The sequence below is a fragment of the Solanum stenotomum genome, chromosome 1 (genome assembly GCF_019186545.1).
Source record: "Solanum stenotomum isolate F172 chromosome 1, ASM1918654v1, whole genome shotgun sequence".
NCBI classification, from domain to species: domain Eukaryota; kingdom Viridiplantae; phylum Streptophyta; class Magnoliopsida; order Solanales; family Solanaceae; genus Solanum; species Solanum stenotomum.
This window is the reverse complement of record NC_064282.1, coordinates 96546636-96564778: the sequence shown is the minus strand read 5'-3', so window position 1 is coordinate 96564778 and position 18143 is coordinate 96546636. Positions and strand designations below refer to the sequence as shown.

The following is an 18143-nucleotide window of genomic DNA, read 5'->3' as shown; positions in this document are numbered from 1 at the left end:
AAATTGAGTTTGAGCCAAAACTACTAAAAAAAAAGTTTGTCAAATCCTTATGAGAAGCCAAGCTTTCATTGCGTCATATGTCGCGAAACCAAGAGTCGTGGAGGGAACGATTTTCATGTAGTTTATGCTAATATAAGTCCCGTAAATAATTGCCTTCAACCTTGATTGCGTACAATGGAAGAAATTAAAGATCGTTGAACATATTCCTATTTTGAGGATAAAGCGCTCTGTTTTGCAATGTAGGTTGCAGATGCAGGTGTTCTACCTGCATCTGCCTCGTAACCACGTCCAATGGATACATATATGCTTGTCCAAATAAGCTAGAGCTAGAGCTCCACAAGAAAGATGCATCAAAATGGACCTTTGGTGATCTTCCTGAACACGCCTCTTTATTTCCTCGTAAATCTTCAATCCAACATAAGGAATAATACCAATAAGTGTAGGCCCTATGCCTCTATATAGTGCATGTAGTCCCCCTTCCTTGGGACCACCTGCATGACATGTTTAACATGATTATGTGAATGATGTTTAACATGTCCTTTTGTATCCACAACTTGATTAGCCAACTTGGTACGTGCCAAATCAAAAAGATAGGTACACAAAACCGTAGTTCCTACTACTGTCAAAGCCAGCTAAAAGATCTACTAACGATACCAATGCAGCATAGGGAACAATATAATTCGAAGGATCACACTAGCTCCATTTCTTTTGTAGAAACCTACAACGCCTTCGCATTTCTTTAGAGATTGATAAACTCCGAGGGAATTAAAGAGTTCCGTCTCTGTCTGCTTAAGTATTTTTACCCACTCTAGCGGAGCAATCACGGTTTTGGCAAATGCACCAGCAATTAGCTCCTTTACATATGTAGGCAAACCATCAAAAATTGAAACATCCTACATGTCACAAAAGATGCTCCTAGTGAAAATTTCTTTAACAATATTGTGTATTTCATCCGTTTTAATTTATATTTTTATATTTGAAAATAATTTAACCCGAATCTCCTTCTTGTGCATCTATCTCCGCCCCTATTGAGTTATAACTATATTTATAAAGTCTTTCTTTCTTCGTTAAACTTCGTTTTTATTCAAATATATGCTTAATTACCACCAGGGGGGAAACAAAAAAATTTCAAAACAAAAAGAATTCACTCTATTTTACTCTTTAAACTGCAATAAGCTCAAGATAGAAGTAATAAATCAACTTTGACATTACAAAAATTAAATTAGCACATTATACATAACATTATATTTTTCCCAGTTAAGGGGAAATACCAAATGACTACTTAAAACAACGATTTCTTTTCCTACAGAGACAGATTTTACAGTATCTCTCTGGAACAGGAAGCAGCAAATCACGTCTGCATTTCAACGATCGAATACATGACTTGGAGCAACGATCAACTTCTGTTAGTGCAAGCGGGAAGAGACGGAGGCTTCAAAGTACATATTCTGCTGCATGTTGATCAGTCCCCTAGAAGGGTCCGTTTTTTAGATGTGTTCATGTAAGGCTTTATGACCCACTCGATTTGAGCTTCGTCTTGATCCATCGTTCCTAATTTGATCTACATTAAAAACAAGTAACTTGATCAGGTATCAGCAACAGATAGAATACGGATCATGGTAATCACACATTCCTAACAGCATAGCACGAAATTCATATGACAAAGAGACAGGGCAAGTGTACTGAATAAAGCACATTTTCAGGGACTGATTCTTCAAGACCAAAGCAAATCTGTTAACTAATATGATAAATTCTCGAGCTAGATAAAACACATATTAGTGAACTCTTGGAGAAGAGCTTAATATCACTTCTGGTTTAGTTGCTTGACATCTATTATCATGAAGCAGATAAGAGAACTTGCAGCAACTTTTTTCTCTTTTGTCGTTTCGAATAATTTTATAGGAATATGTAGAAGTGGAAAACATAGGTCTGGCAACTAAACTAAGATAAGTCAATATTACACAGTTTCAAGATTATTAATAAGCATGGATGCAAACAAATATGACGAACCAGTTTTGGTATAATTATTGTCACCTGGTAAAGCCGTAGTTCAAATCGAGGGCCAACCTCTTTCAGCTCAATTGATTTTGGACCTCCGTTCTTTTCATAGACGTGATGTCTGCATGTTTCAATCAACTTTAGTATAAAAAAAGGGAGGGGGGGGAGCTGTATATTCGGTAAATCATCAAATTTATACCTATTTTAAACTATCCTCTGTCAGTTAACAAGACAACCAAGGGATAGCCTAGTGGTAAGGACCCTCCACCAGAGGATTATTCGAAATCTTAGTGAAACACTGGATTTCTTATCTCATGCATGCTTTTCATGAAAAAAAATACTGATTGAAGAGGAGGGTTTCTTCAAACAAGGGACTGGTTCAACTATTCAATCAAATGATATTGAGCATGTTTCTCATCTCTTCTCGAGAAACAAGTGGGGGTTATTTCTTTGCAACATTCCATATGTGGCAATCACGCTAAGATCGAACCATGTGGTTGGTGGTTTGAGTCAATCAAGTGAGTAAAGTGGGAAAAGCTACTGGCTCCCTCCTGCTGGACAGGAGAGGTAATGAAATTTAAGCAGGATGTTCCAACTTGTATCTTGCATGGTCTTTGTCATGATCCATTTGTCCGTCTATCTCTCATCTTTTAACATTTTGAGAAGCAAAAGTATGTAGCATATCATGGTTTTAGCCCCTTTTCTATTTGTTAGAATAGTTCAGGAAAATCCATGGGCCTCACCATACAGAATAAAAAATGGTTAATGATTTCTGACGGAACCTAGGTTGCACGTACTCTTCCCTTACGTTGTCGCACCTGTGTTGAATTCTCCAAAAACACTATTTGGGAGAATCCGACATGCACCCATTGACATTTTTGAAGAGTCCGAGCAACATCATCTGGAACAAAATGTGTAAAAGGCAAAGCTAATGACTAAAACAACTAAAAGAGACATCCCTAAAATGATGAACTTCAGAAAAACACAACAAAATGTTACAAAAGAAAAAGTCTAGAACATAGTCTGGCACAATCAGCGAAGATATATCTAATTGTTTAAGGATAGCTAATGCCAAAGCAATAGTTTACAAGCTTCATTCTGATTGAATGGCTTCTGTTTGCCAAAATGAGAAATCTGTGGATCAAGGATCAAAGGGAAAATATTGCTGAGCCATAATCCCCAGCATGCCTTGTACTTAAGTAAAACTAAACAGCAAAACTAACAACCTCCATTGCTAAAGTAGAACTTAATGAGACTGAACAAGAAACATACCTGAATGAGATGTAGTCCGACTGGTTAGCAAATGTGAGGATACGTTTTGTATCAGGCTTGGGCACAGGAAACAAATGCTTTAGGATGTTTACTGTCCTCTCACCAAGCTGCATGATCAAAATATCCCCGGTGAGTATAGAACAGTATATAAGATGCTACACTAAGAAAACAAAGACTCTAGATATTCAAGAATTATCTAAGCATCCAGTAACTGATTTTGGCAACATGATCATTCAGTTTCAAAAATCTCAGCTTCAGTAGCAAGTCTACTGAAACGCATGTGTTTCACTCTTCATCGAAAAACGGATGTCAGGAATTACCTTAGTTGAAAATTTGTCAAAAATCAAATGTGGATACGCCTCAGACATCGTTCCCATAGATTTTTTGTCCTTAATATCATGTCTAGTCACCTGCATGAAAAATAGTAGATGAGGACATCATCTTACAACTCACATAGACAGCAGAAGACTTCTGCGCTTAACAGGGTAAGAGTAAGACCACATACCACATTGAGCAATCCAAAGTAAGCAGTTGGACCAAAAGGCAGATGACTAATGACAATACCATCAGGCACACCACGATTCTCATGGACCAAAATTACATCTGTAAAATCATGAGATCGGCAGGTTTCAATTATTTCTGATATAACCTGAAAAAAAAATTAAAAAAAATGAGCAAAATACAAACATATGATAAACAAATAGAAGATAATTGTAAAACCGTAAATATCTTGAAGTTATGCTGCTTGGACTCTCCAAACAACTCAGCCACACCGTGTCGGATGCTTCAAAAATGCACTACGTTTGGAGGATCCGACATGCAGCAAGATGACATTTTTGAAGAATCCAAGCAACATAGTCTTTAAGAACTAAATAGCTTGTTATGCAAGCACATAAATGCTAATAAGACAAATCACTTTCCCTGCACAAACAAGGGGTCTAAGAGTCAAAGAATCAGAGCTCTTTTCATTAAAAAACAAATATGAGACATCCATGGCTATCTGTTCTCTTCTTTTTATATTCAATTATTTTTTTTCTAGAAAGTTTGCAGGAGTGTGTATATATGTGAGCCTGACACATTATTATAGTATTTACTCTCTGTGTTCCAGTATACATGTAAGACACAAAAATGTACATATACACATGTTTAAATTGCAATTTAAACGAATGGAACACCTCTTCCTATTCCGGCAAGAAGTTACAGATAAAGTACCAATTCTAATTATGAATCTTCCAAGCTGTAAGCTCCCAATGCCATCTCTAATAGCTCGTAATGATAGAAATATCAAACAAGAAAAGAATTCCCAATAGCAGACCAACCTGACCACCACGATTCATCCGCTGAGCATTAGGGAACACAATTTTCAACTCCTGTCTCCATATAACAACATGGAAAAAGGAAAGAATAGGACATGAGAAGTGTCTAATTAAAAAAATATAGTTTCCAATATAATGACTTCTAAAAGAAAAAGTGAGAAGGGGATAGTGGACTACGTAATACAATAACAGGATAATTGAAGGGTACACCAACCTTGACAAACTGAGTAAGAGGAGCACTAGGATTTCTTGAAGTGGTAAGCAAAATTTTGGGATCTTTTTCAGGTGCATTAGCATATTCATCATCAATAGTTGATCGAGGTACTGCATCAACATCATTAAAAATAGACAAAAGCCTTGTTATAGCAAAAACATAGCACATACAACTACAACTCAATACAAATGTGTAATTAGAGAACATTTCAACAAACCACTATGTTCTACTTGTACGTGCATAGTCTACAATTCCCATCGGTAAAAGGCATGATGAAGATACAAGCATTAAAGAGAGTTGTAAAGATTTCCGACAGCCAATAATTTCTAGTTTATCAAAGGTTTCATATCCTTCCATCATCTTGTTTACCCTCTTTGCTTCTCTCTTCCTTTTCACATTCTACAAGATTTAACCCACCAAGAGAATAGACAAGTGAAGAAAAATTCACGAGCACATAAAAACCTCTAGAAACTATAAAATCTTACATCATATATATGAAGATAAAAAAAGATACCTCTTCTTCGCATTCAGCCAAGGAGACCAATGTACCACTTTTTCAAATCAATAACCCACTACACCACCAAGTAAGGATGTTGAAAAAGTGCATAAAGTGCATGAAGCTCAAGGCAAGCTAAGGACATTGCTTCCAAGTATGTTCGTTCCAACTTCCATTAACTACTAGGTAGCACCCTAAAGACTCTTATAATACCTACCACTACCAGCTTCCTTTACCCCAAAGTTACCACCCTGTGATGCACGACACTGCAAATTAAGCCAAAAATCCATTCTTTGGCCTTCAAGTTACTTTTATCAATCCTTTTAAGCAAATCCCAGTAAACATATCACCTTTTATCCTACAATTAAACAACAAAAACCACTTCCACCCCAATTCAATCATGTATCCCCATAACAAAGACTAATACCAACAATTTTAGTAGCTAGATTAATTCGATTCCAGCTCAATTAGTATCATAATCATACAAACAAAACATGGGGAAAACTGAGTAATTAGCATACCAGCAGTAATTTCATCTTCAAGATCGATTTCTTTCCGAAGAGCAGCTTCTTCATTCCTGAGCTCAGTTGGAATTGGTTTTCCCTCTAAATATACCCAAAATCATCAAAAATCCAAAAACAAAAAATATAAAATTCTACAAATTTCATGATTTTCTTATTAAATTTGCAATGAAAACTGACCCTCTAAAGCTTCTCTGATTTTGCGTTTCTTCTCATATAGCAAACGCTCCTTCCCTTCTAAGCTTTTCCTGTATAGGTACTCTCTTCGCAGCCTAATGTTCCTTCTATGCATGGTGGCTTCACAAACGTCGTCGCTTTTCAAAGTTTTTCTGGTTTTAGGGTTTAAGAGATTTTGGGGAAGAAGAAAGAGAGGGTTTTGTGAGAAGACAACAATAAAATGGGCTTCACTTTTATAAGGTATCCCGGGCCCAATATTAAATATTGTATAAGAGGCATCATTATGTGGGCAAATTAGAGAAATCACATACTTTTAAGGTAAAATTACAATTTATTTCTTAAAAGTTTAAAATTACAGAAATCCCTCAAACGGATACAATAATATAAGCGCTGATACAGTAATCTGATGCGCGAGATATATTAATCGTTAAGTAAGATACATTACATTTTATACATGATATACTAATCTAATGCGCAAGATACACTAATCTGATGAGTGAAAATGAGGGATTTTGGAGATTTGAAAAACTTATAGGGGATAATGGTAATAAGTAAACTAAAAGGTGGAATTTCTATAATTAATCGTAATTTCATACCACCGGGCTATTGTTGATTCAAAGTTAGTATATATACAAAAATATTGAAAATCTATCCCCTTTTTATATATACAGGGTAATTTTTTGTCAAGTTATGTAGCCAAACATCACTTCCCAAGTTTTTTCCAAGTACTCTTGGGACCAAACGGGTCCTAAGAGTTTCTTACCATATATTGAGAAAAATGCACTTAGATATATGCATATTTGCTGCTAGATACACTAAATATGAAGAGAGGTGAGCAAGATTCGATGTTTCCCAAATGCATGTGAATTTCACTAATACATGTATTTGTATATATCTGGTGTGATTCGCATGTATTTGGGACACGAAATACATAGGAGAATGGCGAGAAAGGCGAGTGACATTTGTTATGTATTCTAGATACATGTGAATCCACTCGGATACAATGTATCTAGAGCAAATAACACCTAATTTTGACTCCATATATTCGAGATTCATATATTTGTTTATATATCTGGATGCACCAAAATCCAATAAGATATTAACTTAGTTAACTAGAGTGTATCTAAGTAATTAGCTCATAAACTAGTGAAATTTAGGTAAGTTTCTCATTAAATAACTTGATTGATGAACCTTAAGTTGGATTGGGCTTCTCCATATATAAGGTGGGTCAAGGAATGGGGCTTATTCTATTCGGGATGTGTAATAGGCCTAAGAGGGTGTGCACAAATAGCCGCTAGAGGACAGTTGTTTAAAGAAAATTTAAAATTTTAAAATTATTTAAATTATTTAAATTTTAGCCACTATATTATCAAGTCAAACCTACGGGGTTAAAGTTGAAAATCGCAAAACTATACTTTAAACTTCAATATTTTTGGTATGAAATTAGAAGGCTTGATGGCTGAAATTTGAATGACCGCTTGGATTATTTGTATGCTCTTCAAGATTTCGGGATTGATCATAAGTTTTAAAATTTTAACTTTAGTTATGAATCAAAACTTTCGATCTAACGATTTAAAGTTGGAAATCAAGTAAGAATTAATTTCTATAATTTAACCAACAGATATTTTTATATCAAATACTTGGATGATGTAAGAGTGTTAGGGGGGGAAAATGAGTATTAATTTGTGTTAACTAGAATAAATTAAGAAAAAAACACAAATTTCTCATCTCTTTTCAATTAGACTTATTTATTAATTCTACATATACTTCTCGTTCTCTTTTTATGTTGTTGACAAAATTTATATATGTAACGAATAAATATACAAGTTTAAAAACTTCTCTGATAATTTAGCTCCAAAATTCAATCTAAGTTGACTCTTAAAAAATAAAACGTGAAAAATTTTCAGACAGCGAAAATACACATTATACTAAAAGTGGTGTTAATAATGTATACTTGAAAAGGACAGGAGTAACTCATTGAGTAAAGTTTATTGAGGAATTTAAGATATAATGAAGATTTTAAAAAGTTTCTAAAAGTTATAAAGGTGATTAAATTCATAAATATCAAAAAAGAAAAACTCATTAACTAAAAAATAAACCCAACTGCATAAAGATTTAGCAATAATGATTATGTTTTTAAAATGTTCCATAAAGGCTTCATATAGAAGTTTCAAAACCCAATAATTCATCATCTTTATCATCTTTTAGAGAAATTAAAAAAATTTAAAAGTGGATTTGTTTGATTTCCAAATTAATTAGGGTCCACTAACCATGTATTAGTAATTTCATACTTTGACAAATATTTAATAATATATTTCCTTTTTATATTCCATTTGGAATTTGTACAAAACAAGATTAATTAATGAATTAAATAAATCAAAAGACTTATTCATATATAGCAAGAGTTTAATCAGATATAAAGGCAACAAGAAATTAATCTAAATGCTAATCATGAATATTTCCTAACAAATTATTTCCAAAATACTAATACACCTCAAATATTCAATACAATTTAACAAATAATAAAATTAGAGAAAGGATGAAGATGATTCAGAGCTGATCTAGATTTAAACTTTAGTGTATATCCTTTTCGAATTTGGACCAAAGTATATCAATGATTTTATCCTTAAATTCATCCTAAGACACATAATTGCGGAACCAATTAGTCAGTACCCATTTCATAAATTGGGGATAATTAATTACTACCAAACAAATAAAAATTAGGACAGATGAATTTTGTTTATCTAAATAGTAAAATTTGTTGCTAATTTTATAAATTGTTATAAACTTTTGTTAGCTACAAATAATTTAACTATAAAAGTTGTTGCTAAATTTAGTGTTTAACAATCGATAAATTTTATACTCAAAACTCAAACTCGAGAACTTACTGAATTGAATAAGTCTATGCAATTATGCTTACCATGTGTCCCAATTCAATTCTGAAATTACACGTGCTTCCATTTTCACCACATAATACAAAATATAATTAAGGAAGAAATTTTTTCATCATCTCATTTCGATTTATTTGTTTTTTTTTTTGTCTGTTTTTTTTAAATACCTCTTTCCATTTTTAACACTTCTTTAATTTTAACAACTTTTGAATTTCAACATATTATAATTAAAATTATAAAATTAAAATATATTTTTAGTTTAAGACCACACGAGTTAATTATGATAATATAATGGATAGAAGACTGGAAAAAAAGGTGAGGTTGTTAAAGACACCAAAAAAGGTGCTTTAGATGAAAGTTCATTTGAGATAAGAAAAGTTTAAAAGTTAATAACTTTTGGATGTTTATTAAAAGGGCTGTCCACTTTCTGCATTAATGCTTTTTAGAGTTTTATTCATTAATTAGTTCTTATTTATATTTGGTGGAGGATCTTCTTTACTTCCTTGGTTAGTTTTCCTTTTATACTTTTGAGGAAAAAAATGTTTAGATTCCAGACAATAGCTATCACATGTCAATAAAACTAATGTATACATTTTATTAGAGTAGGATGGCATTTTTATTTTCACGATTCAAGTCCATAACACGTATGATTTATTTTAAGTTCATATTTTTTTTATAAATTTATCTGTTGAGCTATATTGTTATCGAAATCCAAAGTGCAGCGCATATTATGTCAATTTATGTTATTGTCTTATAAAGCTCTTCACTTTCTTCTATGAGATATGTCTAAGATATCCCATTCATCCCTTCTTGAGAAGCTTATTTAGAATCGAAGCTTGTCAGATTTTATAATAATAGCATATTTAGTAAAATTCTACAAGAGGGGTCTGGAGAGGGTGCTGCGTATACAACCTTATCCCTATACCTTATGAAGATACAAGTAGAGAGATTGTTTTTGATAAACTTTTAGCTCAAATAAAACATATTAAATGACTATGAAAAAAATATAATAGTGACTAAATCATATAGAAAATAATAAAAAATGAAATAGTAATCACAACTAAGTACAATAAGCGAAGCAAATATAGTAACATGATAAAAAAAAAATCGAACAAAATAAGATAATAGAAAAGTAGTTTGGATTAGACATACGCGTTCGAAGTTTGACTTGCTAAAGCTTAATTTCAAACAAGTATATCTAAAGTTTATATATACAACTACACGTCATACATTGAGATATTAATATAGATATACATATATTGATATTGATGTGTATTTAAATTCAAACGTCTTAATATTATATAAATATTTTTTTATTCAAAAGATTTGATGCTTGTTGAAACCCTAGAGCTTTTCAAAAGTTGGATACTAAGGGACAATTTTCACTCTTATTATATTACGCATAAGTTTAGTTTTCAATTTAAATATATATATAAAGTGATGAAGATATAATCACTTTTGATTATTCTAAAGTTAAATTAAAGAACATCATTAAGGTTTAATTAAAAGAAAGAGATTCTTATCGATGTTCTTCCATAATATTTTACTTTTTTTTTCTCTTCAACTTTTTCATTATAAGATCAACTTTTAATTTTATTTTAATCAAATCAATTAAGATTTATTGTTCTAATATTTTGGAATAACCCTTCATTATTCTTCTAAAAGTTTTTACATTATGCTTTTTGAAGATAAGAATGTTGGGTTTGACTAAAATCAAAGTGAAAAAAAAAAATCTCTTCTCCAAAGACATATATAGCATGAAAAGTAGTGCTTATCTTTTTTTTTTTCACCGAGTGTTTGGTATCTACGTCAAAGTTCAATTAATTCAGATACATATTCTGCAGGGCTCATTTTTTATCAAGGACGACTCTTCCAACAATTTTTTTTTTTATGATTTTCTCTTATTACAAAAAAAATTAATAATTTTTTATACAATAAAATAAAAGTTGAATTATTATTAATTAAATTACCTACATTTTTCTAAAATATTTTTTTTAGTCTTTTCCCTATTATGGATTCATGAAAAGAGAAAGGAGTAGAAAACAACTTTATTATAACACAATTTTTTTCTCTCTATGGCATTTTTTTTCTGAGAAATTTGATTTTACAGACCAAAAGCAAAAGATGTTATTTTCACCTTTGCCTTTTTCCTTTTTATTTGTTCAAAATTTCATGTTTTTTTTCTTTAATTCTTGTGTTGATTTTCTTACTTAATAGGAGTATAAATGAGAAAGCTAGGACACAATAATTATGTTCTTGTAAGATTCTAAATGTAGCCCTTTATCTTTATAGGTTTAGCAACTTTATAAAGGATTAAACAAGGTTTTTCTTGCAATAAAGAAATGCTTAAGTCTTTTTAAAATGTATTTAACAATGCCCTTTTTAATATTCTAGTATGTATATATATTAAAATGTATTTAACAATGCCCTTAACTCTCTCTCTATAAAAAAGCTTTGCGGAAAGCGCGAAGAGCTAAGCCACAAATGTCGTGGCGAGGGTTAGACCTCATAAAATCATCAGCAAAGCTAATTATCCTTTGAACTTATAAGGAAGACCTTCATTACCCTTTGAAAAAAGTAAGAAAAAAAGAGCGCTATTTTATATATTCTAAAAACAAATGACTTTTTATATATTTAAGAATAGTATAATTTTTTAAATATTTTAATTAGTTCTTAGTGACATGATTTTTTTATAACTATACAAAAATATCATGGTGTAGTGAAAAGATACAACGAAAAGTGACAAGGATAAGGAAAATTTTCTCATCACATAATCATGATACATAAGGTCATGTTTAATATTCTCCTTACATTTCTTGAATTCTAAACATAATGCATCTATCAACACTTTCAATAAGTCTAATATCATCAACACTAATTTCATGATCATCATGATCAATAGAGATGTTTAAATCCAAAGAAACACAATTAGGACTAATACTTTTAATCTCCTCATTGTCTAATCCATCACCATTAGGAGACACACCTCTTGATGACCTAGAACTAATAAAGCTCTCATGATCACAACTTAAAATGATAATTGCATCACTTAGACTCACTTCTTCACCACTTGAATTTGTAATTTTCCCTCTTTCAATTGCCTTCTTGATCCCCCTTTGAGAACAATAGTCCATTTGTTCCACATCCTCCATGAAGAAAACGCGATGTGGATTTGAACACACTGCTTGTACAAATCTCTCAATGTAGCTACAACTTTGTTCATCTCGTGATCTTTTGTAATAATCCAATTTCATGGAAGAAAAACTACTCAAAGCAATTGATGTGAATCTTGAATAAGAACCAAACACAACCTTAGCCAATTCCCTAGCAATTTTTTCTTTTGCTTGAACATCATGACCTTGGAAAAATAACCAAGTTTCTTCTTTGGCTTCACCATTTGATCTTTTTAACATTCTTGACCTACATTCCAATATTGTCCTTGAAATTTTTTTGATAGCCTCTTTTTGCCATGACACTTTCTCCTCTAATGCATTGGAAAGAATGTTCAAGTTTTCCAAATTGAACTCCTTAAACATTGAAATGTTGTATTCCATCTCCATGATTTGATCAATTGAGGAAGTAGAATTTGGATTATTTGAAGAAAACGCGTTCCTAGGGTTACTATCACTATGCTCAGGAATGTAGATTCTCAAACTTGGTTCGCGTGTAGTAGTATCATTTCCCCCTCTCCATGTTTGTTCTTCTTGATCAAGAAATGGTGAGTTGAATATTGAAGAAGGCGATGTTGAAGTAGGAAAGGTTAGACTTCTTTCAAATGTCTTGTTTTTTTTATGAGACAAGTTGCATATTGAATTCCACTTCTTCCAGAGTTGTTCAACTGACACACCCTTCTGAACGAAAACAAAATTTTCAAGTCAAGTATATAATATTAAAAAAAAAATCGGGGTGGGGGTGGGGGTGGGGGTGGGGTATAAAGATAAATCAAGATTTGAATCTAGTTAAGTGATTAACCTGATTTTGATCATGATGATTACTATTAAGTCTTTGCCTCTCCTCTTTAAGCCATGAAGGTAAACTTGATGTGGTCAATGTTGAAGATTCAATGTTAGAAGCATTATTTTGTTGTAATCTTAATGCTTCTACTTTGAACTTGGAAGAACAATCACCACAACAAGTCAATTGATTCTCATGATCATGATCATCCACACTATCAAGAATCATCCCACAAGATCCATTTTCATTTACCTTGCTTCTAAGTTCAAGTTGTGTATCACTATTTACAAAAACATTAAAAAATTTAATAAGTTGACAAAAACAATAGTCACTATTGAAAAACTAGAATTAAATATGAAATTCATCGTTGATCTGTTGCTAAATAGCTAATAACTAAATAGAATTAGTGATGGATATTTGTTGATGATAGAAATTGTATGTCACTAATTATATTCATCTATAGTAAATACACCATGTAAAAACTTTATTTATTTATTTTTTATAAACTTTACTTTCTCATATTTTGAGGGAAATAAAGAGATAACCGACCATAATGAAAGTGGAGGAAAAAAAGAGAAAAGGGGAAAAGTGAATGGTCAAACAACAAATTACCTAGAATGAGAAGAAGAAGAATAAAGGTAAAAGAAGGATTAAGGAGTAATGCTTTGAGAAAAAATTAATATAAATATAAAAAGGGTAATTAATACTTTTTCTACTCTTTCATGTAATATTTTTAGCACAAGATGTATAGGATACTTACTTTAGATATAAAAAAAAAGAAGATATTAACTCCAATAAATCTAACAATCAAATGCAAGAAAAATAAATAAAGTCCAAGAAAGAATGAATGAACTCATTTTAAATATAGTAATACAACACTAATACTTCGAAAGAATTTGTATACCAAATCATGTCAATTTAATCGGTTATAACATGTTATTATCTATTTTTCATATGTATTACCATTTCAGGCTTATTATCAACCCAACGAAAAAGTAGGAATTAGCAACAATCAACTTTTATTGTAGAATAACAAAAGTCATAATTAATTCTATTTAACGATAGATTAACAATGGATTATCAAAAAAGTCTTAATAATCACATATAATTTTTTTCAATAATGAATTTGATAACTATAATTTCGAATGATTTACATATACATCGACAGTGCACAGAACTTAAACAGATATATCTTACCTCTCAGAGTTGAGACTGAGGACCAAACTTCCAGTAGGAACAGTAATAGGATGTAGGCCCCAAATGGATTCCAATGAATTATGACCACTTCTACATCTCATGTAAGTTTGAAATGTTGCAATTCCCACAAGCCAAAATTTTCCATTTTCACCAATAATACTACAAATCAATCTCCCAAGTTCCATGACTATATGTTCCACAGGACAATAATAGCCAAAATTATTATTATCATCATTATTATTACCCCTATAATCAATAATCCACTTAAGGTCTCCCAAGTATAAAATAACCCCTTTGGTTACTAGACTTTTCACAAGACAAGTCAACTCTCCAATTCTTTGGTCAACTTCTTCTCTTGTGATATTAGAAAAAGTTGAAAGAGGAACACTTATGAGTTTAATTTCCTTCAAAGATTGATCAATAGTACAACAATTGTCAACTTTATCCATCACTCCTTTAATAACACCTTCTAAGTTACCAATGCATTCACCAACTATCACTATACTTTTTCTCCTTTTGTTCATTAGACTTTCCACTACACTCATCACATCCTCATCTTTGACATGTAGAAAAGAATTAGGAGTACTACTTACTTTGTTGCAACTTGCTTTTAATAATCCACCACTTTGAAGGAATATATGGTTGTTGTTTTCTTTGAAGTTACTTGAAGGAGAAGGATTTTGAGAAGTACTAGTACACATGAGTTCAACATTGGTTTTGACTTGAGTACTTGAAAAGCCAGCTTCTCTCATGACCCTACTCACACTAGGATCATCCAAGATGGAAATGATGAGTTGTTCAAGATCTATCTTCACACCTAAAATAGGTTGTTGTTGTTGATTCTCTATTATTGACCCTCTCCTTTGATGAGCTTGAGCACGCTTGAAGGCGGCTACAAGCGCATTAGAAATGGAAGGATGTTGATGCTGACTCTGACTCTGACTCTGACTCTGATTCTGATTCTGATTCTGATAAGGATGACCTAGTAGCATGGGGCTACTAGACGAAGATGATGAAGTAGGAAGGCGATTGAGGGCCACGTTGAAACAAAGCTCAAGGGCTTTACAACGGAGGGGATGAGATTGAGTTTGAGTCTGAGACTGGAGACAAGCTGTTCTAAGCAAGCCAGAAGAAGAACCTAGTAAGGTGTTTGCTACATGGAGAGGTGTTACTTGGGCATGGCCGCGACGTTTAGCTAACACAACAGCTTGTTTTACTATACTTGCTGCCTCTGATGTTAGAGCTTGTTGCACTGTGCAACCACCACTCCTCATGTTCAAGAAATTAAGAAGTGAAAAAAAATGAAAGTTTGGCAAAATTTTGGAGCTAGGGTTAGTTAAGCTAAGGTGTAGACCCTTGTGAAAGTCTTAGCTTCATGATCATTATGAGTACTAGAGAATTAAAAGTTTCATATGTATAAATCTTTTATAACTTGCTTGAGTTATATAATTGAATAATAATGGATGCAAGAACTCAATAAAGAGAAAACCCTAATTAAGCCCTATTTTTTTTTGGGTATATGTTTGTTTGTAATCTAGAGTAAGATTGTATTATATGGTGAGACAAGTGTGAAAAAACATAAGGTTGGGGGTGGTGAAATGATGGGGACATTTGCAAGGAGTAGTTTTTTTTTTTTAATATAAAAAAGATATCTTTAATTTTATTTTATTTTCTATTTTGGAGTACTTGAGGGGTTGTTCTTTTCTTGTAGATGAGGTAAAAAAATTTGGTTGGAGTCCAAAAGTGATTTGTAGTGGAAAGTGGAATGCATGTGCTGACAAGGAGGAAGAATTGCACTATTACCAAAGGCAACTCAACTTTAGTTTACCGATCTCTTTTGTTGTACATATTGTACCTTTATTAAAAGGAAGACTTAGGTATATGTATTCTTCTATATTACGGGAGAAGTATTAAAAATATTCTTAAATTTTATTAATTTTGTTTTCGTATTATTGATGATCTTAAAAACACTTTTTTACTTGATTAACTAAACTTAGATACACTCTTGATCTGTCATGATATAACAAGTGGTCTTGAACTCTTGTAAGAACATGAGACTCTTAATAAAAAGTAGAGAAAATTGCTGAAAACAGTCCTAAACTTGACGAGAATTTAGGAGTGTACATATTTCACTCATGTTGCAAGATTGGGGTGTATTTAAATTTAGTTAGTCAAGTAAAAGGGTGTTTTTAAGGTTGTCAATAGTTCATGAATGAAACTATTAATTCGGGCCAAATTTAAAGATGTTTTCAATACTTCTCTCATATGTTATCAATAAACTTAGGTTACATATATATATACACACATTATCTATACATAATATACATATTTTATAAACTATATGTTAAAAGCATTTAGTTGTATAACTTTTAGATTAGAAATTCATACTTTGAAGAGCTTTATATGTAGGTATCTTTTGGTACGAGTTTGAACGAATCTGAAAGCTTTTATTTAGAACTTATATTTATATTAGAAAATTAAATAAAAATATGAATAAATATTTAATCGCGAACCAATAAGAATAGCGAGCTTGTGGGGGCAAACTTACTTTGTATTGGCCCATGCCATGTTAGATTTGTGGTATCATTTTTCAGTGTGAGATATTATATTATATTATTATACAGTAACATATAAAGAAGAGCAACTCCACTCCCTATCTACTTTATATATCTTTGATAAATCCAATAGAAAAGAAAACATTTTTAATATTAAATAATTAAATAAATATGGAAAATGTTAACTTGTGTTGTACACAATTAACTAGAGATCTCACTTTTAATTCCTCTCAATCATCTTATATATGCTTTTTAGTACTGGCCTTCTTCAAGACAAACTGACAAAATAATATGTTGGGAACAACTCTTAGGGTGTGCTTGAAATGAAAAGGAAGATGTTTCTTTGGAAAATTTTAGAAAATAATATTTTATTTTTTTGATATTTGATTAATAAATGAAAGATATTATCGCAAAAATATTTATATATAATTCAGATAGTACTATGAAGATGGAATTATGAGGAGCATGCTTAGTGGAGGGTGTGGTGAGGTGTTGAGGGGAGAGGATAGAAACTATGAGTGGGGGTGTCGGGAAGGGGAGGGTTAGGGTGTGGGGGACGACAAGCAGAGGCGGACCCACACTTATAAATGTGTTGGCACCCGTCAACTTCGACAAAAATCATGTTTTTATATGTATATTTATCTTGAGAAACTGACAGAAACTAGGATATAATTAACAGTGAATTCCTGAGGAGCATATGAGTGCACCGATGAGACTAGGGTTCAAATCTGGCTAAAGCTCTTTTTTTGTTTTTATTTTAAGTTTACCTTAGCTTAGAGCTCATATTTGAGCTAAAGTAATATTGATGCAACTGAAGCCTTCAAATTCTGAATACGCCTCTACCGATAAGTGAGGAGTTTGGGTGGTGGGGATAAAAATATCACTCATAAAACTTATTTTTTCTCTTTCTTGCCTTTTGTTTTCGTGATAAATGTAAATAGATATACGACTTGCTAGTGAAAAGGTAAAGGAATAGAAAATTTGTTAGATGTATGGCTTATTGATATAAAGGTGAAGTCAATATTTACTATATATATATAATATCGACTTAAGTTTTATGATCTTTTTCGTATTAAATTTGTTATATTCTTAAAAAAATGTAGTTTTTGTTAAAAATATTGGATTCAAAATGTTGTAACGTTGCATTCATCTCTATATGATTGAAATGAAAAGTAAAAGAATAGAAGAAAACAAAAACTTTGCTAGATATAGTAAATGGTCCATAATATAAAAATGAGTGAATATAATTTATCTTCTTTCAAGAAGAACTATAGCATGCTAGTCAATAAAGTTTATCTCCCACGTCTTTGTTTTGCCTTAAAAGACATTACAAGATTGTTTTGATTGGAAGTAAGAGAGAGACCAACATTGTGGTGAAATGACGAGATTGCTCCACCTTTAATTAAAGATTTCATATTGAAGCCTTGAGTATGAAAAAAATATTCTTGTTGAGAGCGTCATTCTAAAATGAATTTTGTAATGTGCAATTCAAATTTAATCGAAATTTTAATGTAGACTCCAAACATCAAATAACAAACAAGCTAAAAAAAAA

At 31.7% G+C, this 18143-nt stretch overlaps 2 protein-coding genes and 1 pseudogene across 3 annotated transcripts; all 3 read right to left on the bottom strand.

Moving 5' to 3' along the window:
• Positions 1 to 39: 39 nt before the first annotated feature.
• Positions 40 to 1013, bottom strand: LOC125859969 (mitochondrial carrier protein CoAc1-like; annotated as a pseudogene).
• A 141-nt stretch (positions 1014 to 1154) lies between these two features.
• Positions 1155 to 6197, bottom strand: LOC125865368 (uncharacterized). The gene is made up of 9 exons (XM_049545564.1): positions 5998 to 6197; positions 5818 to 5901; positions 4801 to 4910; positions 4590 to 4640; positions 3776 to 3919; positions 3591 to 3680; positions 3271 to 3377; positions 2035 to 2119; positions 1155 to 1561 (listed from the first exon to the last, which is right to left on the bottom strand). Exons 1-9 carry the CDS (start codon positions 6107 to 6109, stop codon positions 1463 to 1465), a joined length of 882 nt encoding a protein of 293 aa, XP_049401521.1. The 5' UTR covers positions 6110 to 6197; the 3' UTR covers positions 1155 to 1462.
• A 5435-nt stretch (positions 6198 to 11632) lies between these two features.
• On the bottom strand, positions 11633 to 15573 carry LOC125865289 (protein SMAX1-LIKE 3-like). Of its 2 annotated transcripts, none has more exons than XM_049545507.1 (3): positions 14037 to 15573; positions 12858 to 13119; positions 11633 to 12733 (listed from the first exon to the last, which is right to left on the bottom strand). In XM_049545507.1, exons 1-3 carry the CDS (start codon positions 15308 to 15310, stop codon positions 11693 to 11695), a joined length of 2577 nt encoding a protein of 858 aa, XP_049401464.1. In that variant the 5' UTR covers positions 15311 to 15573; the 3' UTR covers positions 11633 to 11692. The 2 variants fall into 2 exon arrangements, with proteins under 2 accessions (XP_049401464.1, XP_049401457.1); XM_049545500.1 differs by having other exon boundaries at positions 11633 to 12736; positions 14037 to 15571.
• Positions 15574 to 18143: the final 2570 nt, after the last annotated feature.

What these genes read in the sequence shown, in the direction of transcription:
- LOC125865368 (XM_049545564.1), bottom strand. Translation starts at nt 6,109, where the DNA reads ATGCATAGAAGGAACATTAGGCTGCGAAGAGAGTACCTATACAGGAAA. An exon ending in TGAAGATGAAATTACTGCTG is followed by an intron (nt 4,911 to 5,817) that starts GTATGCTAATTA and finishes ATGTTGATGCAG; the next exon opens with TACCTCGATCAACTATTGAT. An exon ending in TTGACAAATTTTCAACTAAG is followed by an intron (nt 3,378 to 3,590) that starts GTAATTCCTGAC and finishes TTGATCATGCAG; the next exon opens with CTTGGTGAGAGGACAGTAAA.
- LOC125865289 (XM_049545500.1), bottom strand. Translation starts at nt 15,310, where the DNA reads ATGAGGAGTGGTGGTTGCACAGTGCAACAAGCTCTAACATCAGAGGCA. An exon ending in CTCAGTCTCAACTCTGAGAG is followed by an intron (nt 13,120 to 14,036) that starts GTAAGATATATC and finishes TTTTGTAAATAG; the next exon opens with TGATACACAACTTGAACTTA. An exon ending in ATCATCATGATCAAAATCAG is followed by an intron (nt 12,737 to 12,857) that starts GTTAATCACTTA and finishes GTTTTCGTTCAG; the next exon opens with AAGGGTGTGTCAGTTGAACA.